Genomic DNA, 17,007 nt, shown 5'->3' with positions numbered 1-17,007 from the left:
ATTTGCTGTTTTCAGCTGTAATTCGGCCCCTTGTATATTTTCATATGGAGCCCATATAGGCTTAATTGTAGTGTCGGCTTCCTGCTGTTGCGGCTCCCTGCGGTTTGTATATGAACTCACAGGAGGGCCATGCAGGTTTTCCTCCAGTCCGAAGGGCCGTTACACAGGCATGGCTAGGTTCGCCACTGTGCTCACCATGTCATCGCCGTACCTCAGCCAGACCGAGAGACGCTCGTCTTACCCACTGTTCTTATTTCTCCTCTATTGTTCTGTTTTCATCCAGTTTGGATTCAGGGTGTGGATTTTGTCCCAGTGTTGGTACCCAGTCATGCAGCCAACGGTCAGCCGTATACTGCGAACCTCATTTGGGTTTAATGACATTGAGACCATCAAGGAGGTTTAATCAGGTCTACCGGATTGGGGGCACATGGTTCACGGTAGGTGTATTGGTCATTCCCCCCCCCCCAAAAAAAACTCCCATCAAACTTCTGTTCGGGTTTCCGGCGCCGATGCCTAGAAAGGCCACCTCCATGTTCTGCCTAGGAGCGTAAAGCCTCGCAGAAACACTAAGAATGCTGTCACCTGTTCTTCCCTCCGCCATCCACCAGTCTGCTCAGCCTCCCTTGCGGCACCACACACACAGACACAGACGCTGCACTCAGTCTGTTAATAATTAATTAGATCACTGGAGTTGGAGTGGAGAATGAGGTGTTGAAGAGTCTCTCAGGGGCATGTGTACGTGCATGTGTGCGTGTGTGTGTGTGCACACGGGTGTGTTTGCGCGTGCGCGCGTGTGTGCGTTTCGTGTGTGAGAGAGACTAAGATGCATACCAGATGTTTGAGTAATGAGGTGGGTTTCACTGGAACGTAACACATTCCCAGGGATGTTTGCGGAAAGAAATTCTTCCTCGTCTGTCGAGCATGTTCTCCCTTCCCGCCCGCCCGCCCGCCCCCATCCCACCCAACCCCCCCAAGAGGGCGTGGATCCAGTTTAGTTGCCTTTTTTAACCTCCCCCTCCTCGCCTGATAGGCGTTTTCTGTCAAGCCCTCACTCCTGTGTGTTTCCATGTGCCCTGTGTATCTGTAAACACCACATGTATGCATTTGGCACTGCTGCGTTTTGATTTAAGACAGCCAGGCACCCACCCCCGCCACGTTTCCCCGCTCTCACCAGGTAACGGGGGCGGGGGGGGGTCTCTGCTCAGACTTGAATTGATGCAGAAGGCTGGTGGTACTTCCCATGTAGTGTAAGCAAAGAATAAGAGGTGTGTGTGTGTAGGGGGGGGGGTTGCCTGGAATGGAGGGGTGGCAATTGTGTAGAAGCCACGGCTACAGAGCATATAGCTTTTAAACCACAGTCTGCCCCTATGGGTGTGCCTTTGTCTATATGTGTTAGCTGAGGACTCCCACCTGCACGTGAGAGCGTTATGGTCTGGACTTAGGCGCACCTAAACACCTCTGGGTTTCTGAGCGACCGTGGCTTGCGGTGTCACAGCGGTGTAACACCTCCAGAATCACCAAGGTACGATAACCTTGTCCGCGGAACTACACGCACAACTAATGCCAATTGGTGTGTCGGGGGAGGCTGCCTGCTAGTGTGACTTCATACAAAATCAAAACGGTGGCGTGGACAAATGAGCCCACACATTATACACAAACGCAGCACAGGGTGAAAGCAGGAACAACCCAACATAGCACAGAAAGACACAAAGTGGACACGTACCTGACATTTTTTTATTTTTACCTTTTGTTTACGGCACTCGCAAGCACTTTGTTCAAGTATGTCAGCAGACATTTATGGGCACGTCGGTGTCAATGCTTCATCTGTGCTCGCAAATGCATCAACATTTAGACATTAATTGAGCTTCAGACTGGCCAGCAGCGACAAAGCAAGGGAGAGAAGAAGCAGACTTCCTACCCTGGGGCTGGCCAGACACGAGACAGATTCTGTCGATGAAGGGTGTGAAGTGGGCGCACATAGCAGCTTGATGGCTGTCACACTGCAGCTGTCATCTTCAGACCGGTCTGCTCTTCTCTGAATAAAACTAAGGCTAGTACAAGTAAGGGATCAAATGGTTCATGACTTAAGCTTTACCCTGATTGGTGAGAAAGATGGTAGACCTTGCGATGTGCTTTCAAAAATGGGGAAATAAAATCCCATATTTTGCCCATTGTGACATTAACTAATCGGCTTTATGGTTAGGTGTGTTGTGTGACTTGAGGAATTGTTAAATCTATTTTTTCATGTGTTGAGGGATTTTATGTACAAATTTATGAGTTGATTAATTGATTCTAAGAATGTATTTATAATGCTGTTAACTGAGCCTACACAAAGTGACACCAGGTACTCCTCTTGCTTCTGGAAACATCGGAACAAATGTCTGTATAGCTTTTAATCATTGTGGACCTGTGAACTGCTGTTTTTAGTTATATTTTTGTGTTCTTGTGTTGTATTTCTTCGTTGTTGTCTTTAACATGGACCTACCTTTGTGTCTGAATAAAGTAAGATTTGATTGAATAAAAATCCCCCCCCCTTCAAATTCACCTCATCTAACAGCTGTATTTCATAGGCTGAGGGGAAACGTAGACCTTTTACTACAGAAGTAAGCTAAGGCTGGGCTATATTTCAATTTGCCTGATCCAATGTGGCTGTAACTGTAACCCAGCGTTTCTCAACGTGTGTGGCGCGCCCCCCCTGGAGGGCACAGAGGCATGGCCGGGGGGGGGGGTGGTTGTGCGGAACTACTGTTTTGACGTCGGAATCTTTTTCGCGGCGGAACAATCAATGAAACGTGCTTTCATGAGACGGAGAGTCTGTAGGTTCACAGAATGGAGAGATATTTGACAGGGACGAAAAGGAAGACAGGCGATGCTGCCGAGGCAAACAAGACGAAGTGCTTAGCTGACAGTAATCAGCCAAAAACCAAGTTCAGAAAATAAGATGAAGCCTATCTTGCTCTTAGGTTCACAGTGAATGTGTTGAGAGATAAGAGACCAGTGTGTTTATTTTATGTCTGAAAACTCTGGCAGCTGATCGTGTGAGACCAAACAAATTAAGAAGACACTTAAGAGACTTTACACCACAGTCATGCCAATAAGCCACTCGAGTTCTTTCAGAGAAAACGTGGTGCATACTGTCCGCAGGAACATTGCTTTGTAAAAGCTGCATCAGTGAACAACAGCAGCACTAACGGCATCATACAAATTTGCATACAGGATTGCCTAGTGCAAGAAACGACACGCAATAGCAGAGGAGCTCATACTTCCCACGGCTTTAGATCTGGTGCCAACTATGATGAGACAAGTGCCGCAAAATTGAAGGCCGTCCCTCTGTCCAGTGATACAGTTGCAAGACGTATATGCGACATTTCAAATGACCTTGAAGAACAGCTCATCTAACAGCTCATTGAAAAACTGAAAGACAAACGTTTCGCCTTACAAGTGGACGAGGCTACTGACAGCAATGAAGACTGCTTGTTTATTGCTTATGTTCGCTTGGTCACGTCAGAGTCACTGTGTGAGGATTTGCTATTTTGCAACTACATCCCAAGTAGAGTGACAGCTGATGAGCTCATTAGGCTTCTTGACTGTTAGAGGTGTATCGTGCAAAATTATCTCCCATATCAGCACCAGCAGTGTTCAGTTTTGAAAGTCCATTGTTCTTAAAGATGCTCTCCAATTTCAGGTTCAGACGGAAAATTTGTTTATAAGCAATTTGAGTTTGGAATTTGGCACTCAAGTGCTCACTTGCAGAATTGTCACCATAAAACCTTGCTGTTTGTGCATTTTGTCTACATGACTGAACTAACATTTGCGCTCTTTCTCCTTTTTTTTTCAGTCCTGTGTGCCAAAAACCTGGTCAAGAAAGACTTCTTCCGTAAGTAACTCCTAAATCAAAAATCCCTTCTATAACACATCCCCTTACCACCGTAGCTTTTGGCACCCTGAGCGTTTTGTTGAATCTGCATAAGTTTCAGTTTGGGCCTTGCTGGTCTTTGAAGTACACATTGCGAGATAAGAGGTCCACGTGAGAATTGTGAAATATGTGTCAGTTTTGGGCTGATAAGAAAGTGCCGGCTATGAGCGGCTTCTAGCTTCGCCTACTCATTAAGCCATGTCGAGATAATATGATTGGATCACCACATATGTCCTTGGGGAGGTTAATGAGAGCGCTGTTTCCGTAACTTCCTCGTTAGATTATCAATGTGAACCGAGGATTATTATTTCAGCTCATTTCTAACCAGATCTATAATTGCGTTACCTCTCTCCTGTAGAGAATACCCTGTCGAAGGACGTATCAGAAGTCAGATCAATATTAAATGCAGGGGTTAGTGATTAATGATTGCCCTCGCTCTTCATTCTTTTTGTGAAAACAGACAGTTAAATGCTATAGCCTTATGGTTGATTGTTTGATTGATTTATATTTCCGTTTCCCCCCCTGAAAAATAAAACGTGATTGGGACATTAACGTACAATCAGTTAGACTTTGGAACACAGTCTCAAGTAAAGTGCGATGGTTGCTTTTCTAAAATAGCTTATGTATAATCACAGGAAGTTGAATCAGTTCATCTGGACATAAGGTTTGAGAGAAATGGTTCATCACTCATCTTATACCCCTTTTCCACAACATGGTACCAACTCGACTTGACTCACTTCTGTGTCGTTTTCCTTTATTGACAGACCACGGCGTGGATTTTCAGCTCTCTGTTTTTTCGGGGGGGGGGGGTTTTCCCCCAATTTCAAAACGTACTTTCATTATAACTCCGCTTTGACCGCTTCAGTATTTAAAAATGCCGGGTGATATCCCATGCACACATTGATGACGCGAAATGATGCAGTGACGCGGTTCTCTGACCAATCAGAGATCTGCATTGAGTTTGGTACCCGCTTTTTGGAACCTCGACAAAGGTGGTACCAGAAAAGTGGTAACAGTTACCAAAATGCCGGTAGTTTCCAGTAATGAAAAACGAAAAAAAAGGGCAAGTTCAGTTGAGCCGGTACCATGTAGTGGAAAAAGGGTATAAATGACCTCTCAACTGACCGCAGGTATCCCCACCTTTATAAACAATACCGCAGCGTATCAGCCGAAACAACAATCAGTTTCATATGCAAATTACTGTGAGCATTAACTAGCATTACAACGGCCATGTATACTATTCATAGAGGATTTGGGAATGTTTGCAATCGCACCATTGTAAGACGGTGACAGATGTACTCTTAGGCCCCTCTCGGTTCGGGGAAGGTCGTTCCCTCGTCACATAGATGGCCTCTTTGACTCCCCATTCAATCAACCGTTCCTCCCCATCAAGGATGTAAACATCCTCATCCTTGTTAATCACTCACCTCACCTATCCTGTAACCTCTCGAGGGGTCGTTGGGGCACCGCTGTTGGAAGTGGCGATTGTGGTGTGTCTCTGGAAAAAAGAGTTTGGCGGGGCCCAATCCTCTCCAGACTGTTGACCACAGCCGAACTCCTCATCCCGAGCCACGCCTTGGCTGTTGACCCTAAAAGATGTCTGTGAATGTTCTCATTCATCCAGGTCATGGTTATCCAAAGGAACTGAATCGAGTGCAACTGGATTTGGTAGAAGTCCTTGGTATATTGACCACGCCAAGATCACGTCATTACTCAGCGACACCGACACCTATGAACCTCTGAGACGCGATCCAACTAGTGGTTACAAGAGGAGAATAATAGAATACCTACAGAAACTACAGAAAGGAGGAACCATTGATCGGATACAATACCACCGTCTCTACCCACAAGATAACATTCCATTCATATATGGACTCCCTAAGATCCATAAAGATGGAACCCCCCTCAGGCCCATCGTCAGCAGCATAAACTCGGTCACGTACAACATTGCCAAACATATAGCCAACATTTTGACCCATTTAGTGAGCAAAACACCTCACCATATCCAAAACTCCATTGACTTTGTGAACAAGGTCCAAGGCGTAAAACTGGAACCGAATGAAACCATAGTATCCTACAACTGACCTCATTATTCACCTGCATCCCAACCATGGAGGCTTTGGAAACTGTGAGGCAACGTTTGCTACGGGACGACACCCTCCACGATAGGACCAACCTCAGCCCAGGCCAGATTTGCCAACTACTGGACCTTTGCCTGAACACTACATATTTCCAATTCAGGGGCCAGTTTTACAGACAGAAACACGGCTGTGCAATGGGCTCACCAGTATCTCCCATTGTGGCCAACTTATATATGGAAGAGGTAGAACACAGGGCCCTGAACTCCTTCAGAGGAACATCTCCGAGCCACTGGTTCAGATATGTGGACGACACATGGGTCAAAATCCAAACGCAAGAGGTGCAAGCATTTACCAAACACATCAACTCAGTGGACAAGAACATAAAGTTCACAAGGGAAGACATAAAGAACAACAGTTTGCCCTTCTTGGACTGTGACGTCCACATTGGGGAAGACAGGAGCCTCCACATTGGGGTTTACAGGAAACCTACACACACAGACCAATATCTACTTTTCGACTCACACCACCCTCTGGAACACAAACTGGGCGTCATCAGAACTCTGCAACACAGAGCTGACAATGTGCCCAGCAGCACTCAGGCCCAACGGGAAGAACACAAACGCCTGAAGGGAGCTTTAAAAACCTGTGGCTACCCCAGTTGGACCTTTGTGAAAACTGCAACACGTTCCAAAAAGACCAACCGGGTGAGCGATGAGGAGAAAAGGAACAGAAGGAATAACATAGTCATCCCGTATGTTTCTGGGGTTTCCGAGAAACTCAGGAGAATTTTTAACAAACATCGCATCCCGGTATACTTCAAACCCAGCAACACACTCCGACAAAGACTGGTTCATCCCAAAGACAGTGTACCACACACCCAAAAAAGCAATCTGGTGTATGCTGTACAATGCAATGAGGATTGCTCTGACCTATACATAGGGGAAACCAAACAACCACTACACAAACAGATGGCCAAACACCTCAGGACAAGACTCAGCAGTTTATCTACACCTTAAGGAGAAGACACACTCCTTCGAGGACAGCAACTTACACATTTTGGACAGGGAAGATAGATGGTTTGAAAGAGGGGTGAAGGAAGCCATCTATGCGAAACTGGAAAAAACATCCCTCAACAAAGGAGGAGGTCTGCGACACCACCTATCTCCCACTTACAATGCCGTCCTTTCATCTTTACCCAGGAGACTCAAGAAGCTTAGCCTCCAAGAACAACAGTCGGTCACTAATGGCTCCAACGACTCATGACCACTGAATGGAGCACTAACGAAGTTGAAACTAACACCCCCAACGACCGTCGCTCTTAACATCGGATCACAAAGAGCCATGCACATCAATAGGTCTGGTAACGACGGGCGTGGCTTAACATCGGAACACAAAGAGCCATGGACATCAATAGCTCTGATAACAACTCCAAAGAGGATAAATATCTGAGCTTCATCACCAGCCAGTCAGACTAGCTTGGTCTAGTCAGAAAGGCACGGACTGATGAAGCCTCTTGGATGAGAGGCAAAACGTCTTCACGGATATATACCAAGTCCAGTTGCACTCGATTCAATTCCTTTGGAGACCCTAAAAGAGTTCTTCTGCCCTAGCCGGTGACTTCTGAGAGAAGCCTATTGCCTAGTGATGGCAGTGTTGACACCACCCCCTCACGCCGTTTAGCCAGCCAGCTGAAGCCGTTGCCCAGGGTATGGCCCTAGGAGCCAGACATGAGAGTTAGGAGATGGATGAGAGCCAGTTCGCCTATTATCCTGCAGAGCAGGATCAGCTACCAGGCTGCGAAAGGTACTACCTCTATCCAAAAACCCCTATATGTTATGCCACTGTATTGTTTATAAGAGTGAGGATACCTGCAGTCAGTTGAGACTGAAGAGGTCACTTAGGTGAGTGATGAAACATTTCTCTCAATAAACATTGAGTCTAAATGAACTGATTCAACTTTCTGTGATTTTCTTACCTGGATTAATTATCGAGCATGCATAAAGACAGCTTGTGTATAGAAAATCACACAACCTTTTCACCTTTTTCAGAATAAGCCAGCCAGTTCCTTTTACCCTTTTAGACACTAGCTCAGTCGGGTGACCACGGTGTTGTGAGTGTTTTGGTATGTTTGGGTCGGGCTGTCATGGTGAGTGAACCTGTAAAGGTCCCGCCGCTCACTCAGGTGGTTTCTGTGATGCCCATTCCTCCCATTCCAGTGCTCAGGAGCTGAGCAAACACTCAGCTGGGGAGGGAGGGTACACCACTGCTCAAGTCAAAGAAGCAGGTATCTGATTCGATTTGAATTATTTTTATTTCGAACATGTAAAAAAGAAAAAAACAAGAATAATTATCGGAATCAGATTTATTGCCTAGAACATACAAGGAATCTTTCTTGGTATGTTGGTACAAGAGGGAAAAATGAACAGTACATAGTAAAGATCAATTAAGAAAAGAAATAATAAATTAGGCCCTGCGATGGACTGGCGGCTTGTCCAGGGTGTCTCCCTGCCTGCCGCCCAGTGACTGCTGGGATAGGCTCCAGCATCCCCGCCACCCTGAGTAAGGATAAGCGGTTTGGATAATGAATGAATGATGAATATATTAATTAGGTCATCCAGGTAGTGTAGTGGTCTATTCCGTAGCCTACCAACACGGGGGTCGCCAGTTCGAATCCTCGTGTTACCTCCAGCTTGGTCTGGCGTCCCTACAGACACAATTGGCCATGTCTGGGGGGTGGGATGTCGGATGTGGGTGTGTGTCCGGGTCGCTGCACTAGCGCCTCCTCTGGTTGGTCGGGGCAACTGGATGCTAGGTAGGAAAATAAGAAATAACAACCTATTTAAACAAGTCCACGAAAAAATGTCACACAGCGCATGTCACACAGCTGTTCTGATGAAATGTGTCGGCACATGTAAACACCAGGGATGTGTACCAAAACCCGATATTAAACAGGCACTGGCGCTAAATTATGTAAGACCATAGTATTGATAAGCTCTGACATTAACAGTTCTGCTGCTGGTATTGGAGAACTTAAGAAACTAAATGTCCTATTTATTTAGACAACATGAGCGTTAGCTTACATATTTTATCTCGCCAACTCCGTTTGTAGTTTGCAATAAAATGAAGACATCCGTATATGATGCATTTTCATTATTCCCAATCCAAAAGAGAGATCTCTCTGGGAGCTTGTGGTATGTGCAAAAACACACACAAACACACATGTTGGGGGGGGGGGGTAGCATGATCCTCCCACGTGCTATGTCCCTGTGGTGAAACTCCTCACTGTCAGGTGAAAAGAAGTGGCTGGCGACTCCGCATGTATCGGAGGAGGCATGTGGTAGTTTGCAGCCCTCCCCGGATCGGTAGAGGGGTTGGAGCAGCAACCAGGACGGCTCGGAAGAGTGGGGTAATTGGCCAGATACAATTGAGGAAAAAATTGTGTATGTGTGTGTGTGGGGGGGGGGGGGGGGGTAAATAAATAAATAAATAGTAAGATAAATTTAAAAAATATATATATATACAAGATGAGAAAAAAAATAAAAATAATATGAACAATAAACCTGTGCAATAAACTCAATAAAAAATTGTCATAAACAACACAAATTAAATGTTACCTGTTCGAAAAGGAGTAGGAGGAAGTATACACGTTTATTCCTACCCCTTCTACACTACTCATCAATTAACTCATCATCTTTATATATATATATATACAATTTGTGAACAATTACCCCAATTCTATGTGCAACCCAAATATCACCCACTGTAGGTAATATAAAACTACCCTTCCTCATCCCTGTAAGTCTTAAAAATAATTTTTTGTGCATCTTCTTGAGCTGAATAATGTTCGTACTTTGCTTGAGTTCCACATCGAAACCATTCCACAGATTCACCCCACACATGGAGATACACACGCTTCATAGTTGTATGAACAGAGTTTCTTTAAACTAAACTTGCCTCTCAAATTATAAACCCCCTCTATGTTGAAGAACATTTTTTGGTAGTAAATAATTTTTTGCATTGTACATTATTTGTGCTGCGTTAAATTCTACGAGATCCATGAACATCGCTCAAGGCATGTGGCTTTAAAAACAGCGTGTTGGTGTGTTCGTGAAATCCTATATTGTTAATTAGCCTGATGGCCCTTTTTTGCAGTTAGCTTGTCAGCTTTGCTCACACTTAAGCTGCTATTACATATGCACCTTTTTTCATCTGATTGAAGAGGGGTGGGTAATAAGATTTTAACAGTACTACTACTCTCACCCATGCTGCTTATTGATCTGCTACTTTTACCGTCGGTTCTTTTTGTGTTTTGATTTCCCCCCCCCCCCCCCTAATTTTATGCGGCCAATTGCCCCACTCTGCCGAGCCATCCCGGTCACTGCTCCACCCCCTCTGTTGATCCGGGGAGGGCTGCAGACTACCACATGCCTCCTCAGATACATGTGGAGTCGCCGGCTGCTTCTTTTCACCTGACAGTGAGGAGTTTCGCCGGGGGGACGTAGTGCGTGGGAGGATCACGCTCTATCCCCCCCACCCCCCGAACAGGCGCCCCGACCAACCAGAGGAGGCACTAGTGCAGCGACCAGGACACATACCCACATCCGGCTTCCCACCCACAGACACGGCCAATTGTGTCTGTGGGGACGCCCAACCAAGCTGGGGGTAACACAGGGATTCGAACCAGCAATCCCTGTGTTGGTAGGCAGCGGAATAGACCGCCATGCTACCCGGCTGCCTTTTTTGTTATTTTTTAAAGAAAAAAAAACCCAAAACAAAACAAATTAAGTAAAGTAATAAATAAATAGAGTAATAGTGTGTGTGTGTGTGTGTGTGTGTGTGTGTGTGTGTGTGTGTGTTTTCGCACATACCACAGGCTCCCAGAGAGATCTCTTTTTTGGATTGGGAATAACGAAAATGTCTCATAGACGGATGTCTTCATTTTATTGCAAATTACAAACGGAGTTGGTGAGATAAAATATGCAAGCTAACGCTCATGTTGTCTAGATCAATAGGACATTTATTTTCTTAAGTTCTCCAATACCAGTAGCAGAACAATTAATGTCGGAGCTTATCAATAATACTATGGTCTTTAATAATTTGGCACCAGTGCCTGTTTAATACTGGGTTTCGGTACCCATCCCTAATTGAAGATTTGGGGTTTGGTGGCACAGTGGTTAGCGCGGTCGCCTCACAGCAAGAAGGTCCTGGGTTCGAACAGTCCAACCTTGGGGGTCGTCCTCAGTGTGGAGTTTGCATGTTCTCCCCTTGTCTGCGTGGGTTTCCCCCGGGGGCTCTGGTTTCCTCCCACAGTCCAAAGACATGGAGGTCAGGTGACTCGGCCGTACTAAATTGTCCCTAGGTATGAATGTGTGTGTGTGTGCGTTGGCCCTGTGTGCGGCAGGCTGTCCAGGGTGTCTCTCCGCCTGCCGCCCAGTGACTGCTGGGATAGGCTCCAGTATCCCCGCGACCCTGAGAGCAGGATAAGCGGTTTGGATAATGGATGGATGGATGTTTACATGGGATGTTATCTAACACGGTCTGTTGTTTACGTGTCTGATGCATTTCATCGGAACAGCTGACATTTTGTGGACTTGTTTGAATAAGTTGTTATTTCTTATTTTCCTACCTAGCATCCAATAATGTTCAATTCTTTAAGTCTTTCTGTTTGCCTTCTGGAGCAGCTGGCAGTCTTCACAGGGCAAATTCATCTGATCCACATACAGTCTGACTTTTGTGAGGGAGAAGGATGTCAGTCTCTCAAAGTGGCAGACAACTGCGAACACAGGCAAGAAAATCCCGGTGTCTTTGGAGAGATACGACCCGGCGAAAGTCTCTGTCTTAGAGCACTTGCTAGCTACTTTGCCTGAAAACAAGCCGGTGCTAGCTAGCAGCAGAATCCGTTAGCGGTACAAATGGAGGGATCAGCGATCGTGAGCAAAGCCAGGAATGGTGCATTTATATCGCACTTTTCTAGACTGCTGACCACTCAAAGTGCTTTACAATGTATGCATCACATTCACCCATCACCCACATTCATACACTGATGGTGGAGGGTTCCATGCAAGGCACCAGCCTGCTCATCAGAAGCAGTTAAAGGTTCAGTGTCTTGCTCAAGGACACTTCGACATGCTCTCTGGACGAGCCGGGGATCGAACCAGGAACCTTCTTATTACTAGACGACCCGCTCTACCTCCTGAGCCATGCTGCCCCTTGTAATTTCAGTCAGTTTGGCCTGTTTATTCTGATTGAGGTGTTTATATAGAGCATATATATGGTGGCACCCTGGACAGGCCACCAGCCCATCACAGGGCCAACACACACACACACATTCACACTTAGGGACAATTTAGTACAGCCGATTCACCTGACCTACATGTCTTTGGACTGTAGGAGGAAACCGGAGCACCCGGAGGAAACCCCACCTGCTGCCCAGTGACTGGCGGCTCCAGCATCCCCGTGACCCTGAGAGCAGGATAAGCGGTTTGGATAATGGGTGGATGGATATATGGCGGCACGGTGGCCCAGTGGTAGGCACTGTTGCCTCACAGCAAGAAGGTCCTGGGTTCGAACCCCAGGCCGTCCCGAGTCCTTTCTGTGTGGCGTTTGCATGTTCTCCCCGTGTCTGCGTGGGTTTCCTCCGGGTGCTCTGGTTTCCTTCCACCATCAAAAAAACATGCATGTTAGGGTTAATACTCCTGCCTGTGACCCTGACCAAGGCAATGGAAAGATGAGCTGGAGTTGGTCCCCGAGCGCTACAGCTGCCCACTGCTGCTATACAATAGGATGGATTAAATGCAGAGAACACATTTATTATAAGAATACAATTCGTTGTAAGAATACAATGTCAAATAAAGTGGCTTTCATTCATTTTCATTCTGTTTAGGCTTTTAAACTGATTATAATCAGAGTGTTAGGCTCCATGTAAACATAGCTTTTGACTCGTGCTGCTCTGTTCATGTTGAGTCCACATGATATGATGTTTGTGGCCATTCAAATGCGTGGCGTCACCACACCAACATTGTATGAAGTCAGGTGAATCTCACCCAACAGGTCCCGCCTGTCAGAAGCCGCTCTTCCACATATGGGTCAAATAGGGCTTGGCCGTAGCCACGGCCGACTTGGCGTGTTTATAACAAGGCATTTAACATGCTGTGTGAGTACGTAGTCTAGCCTTCAGAGTATCTCAGCTGGCAACATGTCGCCAAGATGATATTTACTCAAAACCATAAAAACGCTGCCATCAGAAAAACTGAATGACAGGAATAATGAGTAAGCCCTACGTAGCCCTGCTCTGCCCTGTAGTGGAAACCATGTTGGATTTCCAGAATGATCGAGGCATCAATTTCACTGGAGCTCATCTCCACCTGTCACCCAACAGCTCAAGTTGATACTGCTATCAGATGTTGCCATTCACAGCTTGTCGTTCTGTCATTCATCAAAAGGCAGTTCTCCACAAGATTCTCTCATTAAAAAACAGAAGTAAACGACACCTTCCCCCCTCCCATCTCCATTGCAATAGACTGATATGCTTTATTGTCTGCCTGAGAATGTTTCCTGCCTGTGTGGCCTTGTTCAGTGTGCCTGAATTCATTGTCATTGTTTCGTTTGTTTTGTTTTTTGTTTTTTTACCCTACTTGTCCCACTTTGCAGGTCTTCCTGATCCCTTTGCCAAGGTGGTGGTGGACGGCTCAGGACAATGCCACTCGACAGACACTGTGAGGAACACACTCGACCCCAAATGGAACCAACACTACGACCTGTGAGTCCCTTCACCTGACAACCCCCCCCTTTATTCTCCCCAACTGTACTTGGCCAATTGCCCCACTCTTCCGAGCCGTCCCGGTCATTGCTCCACCCACTCTGCCGATTCGGGGAGGGCTGCAGACTACCACATGCCTCCTCCGATACATGTGGAGTCGCCAGCCGCTTCTTTTCACCTGACAGTGAGGAGTTTCGCCAGGGGGACATAGTGCGGGGCAGGATCATGCTATTCCCCCCTAGTTCCCCCTCCCCCCCAAACAGGCGCCCCGACCGACCAGAGGGGGCGCTAGTGCAGCAACAAGGACACATACCCACATCTGGCTTCCCACCCGCGGACACGGCCAATTGTGTCTGTAGGGACGCCCGACCAAGCCGGAGGTAACACGGGGATTCGAACTAGTGATCCCCGTGTTGATAGGCAACGGAATAGACCGCCACGCTACCCGGATGCCCCCATTGGTATCTGTTTTAAGTCAAAGTAACAGATTTCTCCCTGGATTTATGAGAATCCCTTCCTCTAGTCTAGCCTCTTATCTAAACATCTATCTCCCTGGTAACCCGCCAGGCCTATTTTTAAGGTGGTTAGTGTTTTTTATTTTAGTTATGTTCACACAGAGAGTAACATAGGCCTTTGTCATGAACAGGTCCCGAACACCTGACCGTAACCATTGTTTACATCTGCCCGATCACTGTTCTAGAAATGCAGTAATGACATAATCCTGTAACGCCAGTAAATACAGTCTAAAAATGACCCTTGGAGCTGCACTTGAGGCACGGAGAAGTGGGGGGGGGGATATTTCCAATAGTATTTCCCCCGTTGAGTGAAACACGTGCATGTCTTGTTTTCACTCTTGTTTGCCTTTCCAACTGACTGCTTGTCCTGTGAAAAGTAACCTGGAAAAAATGGAGCGAGAGAACGGGAGTGAAAGTTTCCAGTATTTGCCCAGTGTTTATCCAGCCGTCATGCCTAGCCAACAGAAAGAGGAAGCGCATGTCTGCGTTTGTTTGGTTGCTCGGGATACAGGGACCCTCTCCCTACATGGCCATTTAATTAGCTGTTCTCGTCGCGTCTCACAGGAGGCACAAACACACCTTAAAGACAGAATGTGTCCAGTCTGCTCAGACTGATGGCGGGGAGGGATGTAGCGCCGCGGCTCGCCGGAGTTTTTTCTCCTCTCTAAATCTCTCCGGAGAGCCGGTGAGCCGAGCTGACCAGTGTTTATGTGGAAACTGCACCAGTTTGTCTGGTCTGCTGATAAGTTAAATATCGCCGTGCACCCCTTTTGCGCATGTCAGCGTTGACTCCCCAGCAGAGGGGCTCTCAGGTGGTGTGTGGGACAGGAGGAGGAAGGTCTTAATTGACTGAGAGCGACCTCGCTGGTGAGCTGTCGGGCAGAATGGCTCACACTTATTAAAATAGAATCTGCGACGCCTGGTGTTCAGAATACAGCCAACTGCATTAAAACCTGCTGGCAGTGACTCCTTGTTTCCATTGGTTGTATGCACTCATGTGAGTGTGTGTGTCTGTCTGTCTGTCTGTTGGCATACATAGAAACAGTTTAAACGTGAGTGTCCTGCCCAGGCCCTTTGTTACAGTGGTCAGTCCAGGACAGCTGACTGGCTCATGAACTCTGACCTCTCAAGCATTGTTGCAGGATGTGGCCGGCATGCCAAGGATAGCAGACACAGTCTAGCTGGCAACCGGCCTCTCCTCCCTCCTGATTTTGCCTGCTCCAAGTTTTATGAAGCACGCAGCCAGTTGAGAACTACAGTATGTGGCTCTGATAAAAGAGAATCAGTACAGCCCCTCTTCCCAGTGGACAGTTTTCAGGGGGGGTCTTCGTCCCTTATGCTAATTCAAACAAACAATGACTTTGAGTGAACATTTAGCCTCTCCAACTTTATGGTACTGGTGAAAGTGATTTTAGACGGTCTCCCATAAATGCTCATCTGGGGACTTACCTGTTGCTGAGAAGGTTGCGGCACACAACCAGCAGTACTAAACATAACATCTGTGATGAAAGGTGTCCCGGTCTTGTGTTTGCACTCATTAGCCCCCTATCCTAGAAGCACTGAAACCCTGTAGGCACCAATTCATTTCAATAGCATACCGGATACTTGCAACAGATTTCTGTCTGTTGACTGCTCTTCAATCCTGTGGCAACCATTCTTTCCTTGTGTAAGGACCCGCCGTTCACAACATGGATTTAGAAATCGAGTGTCATTATGAAGAGACTACTATTATTTTTTTATTAATTCCCCCCCTCCTTTTCTCCCCAATTGTGTTTGGCCAATTACTCCACTCTTCTGAGTCGTCCCGGTCACTGCTCCATACATGTGGAGTTGCCAGCCGCTTCTTTTCACCTGACAGTGAGGAGTTTCACCAGGGGGTATAGCGCGAGGGAGGATCACGCTATTTCCCCCCTGCCCCCCCCCCCCCGAACAGGTGCCCCGACTGACCAGAGGAGGCACTAGTGGAGCAACCAGGACCCATACCCACATCCGGCTTCCCACCCGCGGACATGGCCAATTGTGTCTCTAGGGACGCCCGACCAAGCCGGAGGTAACACGGCGATTCGAACCGGTGATCCCCGTGTTGGTAGGCAACAGAATAGACCGCTACGCTACCCGGACGCCCTGAAGAGGACTACTATTCATTGTATGATTGATAATGATTACAATTTGCTTAGGTCTGATTGAAGATCCGTCGATTGACAAGGAAGGTTCTTATGATTATGTAAAACCTGGAAAAGTCAACAAATATAAAAATGCAATTTCCAGGTGCTGGAAAATTATGGAAAATAATCATTTTATTAAAGTTATGGAAAATTCATGGAAGTCTGACCAAATCAGAAACGACTCTCTTAAAGATTGAGTGACCAGTTTAAAGAAAAACTATAACAGCAGGTGAAACCGTTCCATCAAAGCTTGTAACGATCAGCCAAAACATTAAAACCACCTGCCTAATATTGTGTAGGTCTCCCTCGTGCCGCCAAAACAGCTCTGACCCTTCGAGGCATGGACTCCACAAGACCTCTGAAGGTGTCCTGTGGTATCTGGCACCAAGACGTGAGCAGCAGATCCTTTAAGTCCTCTAAGTTGCGAGGTGAGGCCTCTATGGATCGGACTTGTTTTTTCAGCTCATCCCACTGATGCTCGATTGGATTGAGATCTGGGGAATTTGGAGGCCAAGACAGCACCTTGAACTCTTTGTCTTGTTCCTCAAACCATTCCTGAACAATTTTTGCA

General features: G+C 46.7%; 1 protein-coding gene across 1 annotated transcript in view; it reads left to right on the top strand.

Moving 5' to 3' along the window:
* smurf2 (SMAD specific E3 ubiquitin protein ligase 2) overlaps window positions 1–17,007 on the top strand; it is a 74,760-nt gene that overhangs the window by 24,820 nt on the left and 32,933 nt on the right. The window contains exons 2-3 of the mRNA XM_056287985.1: window positions 3,839–3,877; window positions 13,648–13,756. Coding sequence (XP_056143960.1) covers window positions 3,839–3,877; window positions 13,648–13,756 — 148 coding nt within the window. The remainder of the gene's footprint in view (window positions 1–3,838; window positions 3,878–13,647; window positions 13,757–17,007) is intronic.

Source organism: Lampris incognitus, chromosome 10 (assembly GCF_029633865.1).
Source record: "Lampris incognitus isolate fLamInc1 chromosome 10, fLamInc1.hap2, whole genome shotgun sequence".
NCBI lineage: Eukaryota > Metazoa > Chordata > Actinopteri > Lampriformes > Lampridae > Lampris > Lampris incognitus.
Note: the sequence above shows the minus strand (reverse complement) of the source record. Positions and strands in the feature narration are given on the sequence as shown.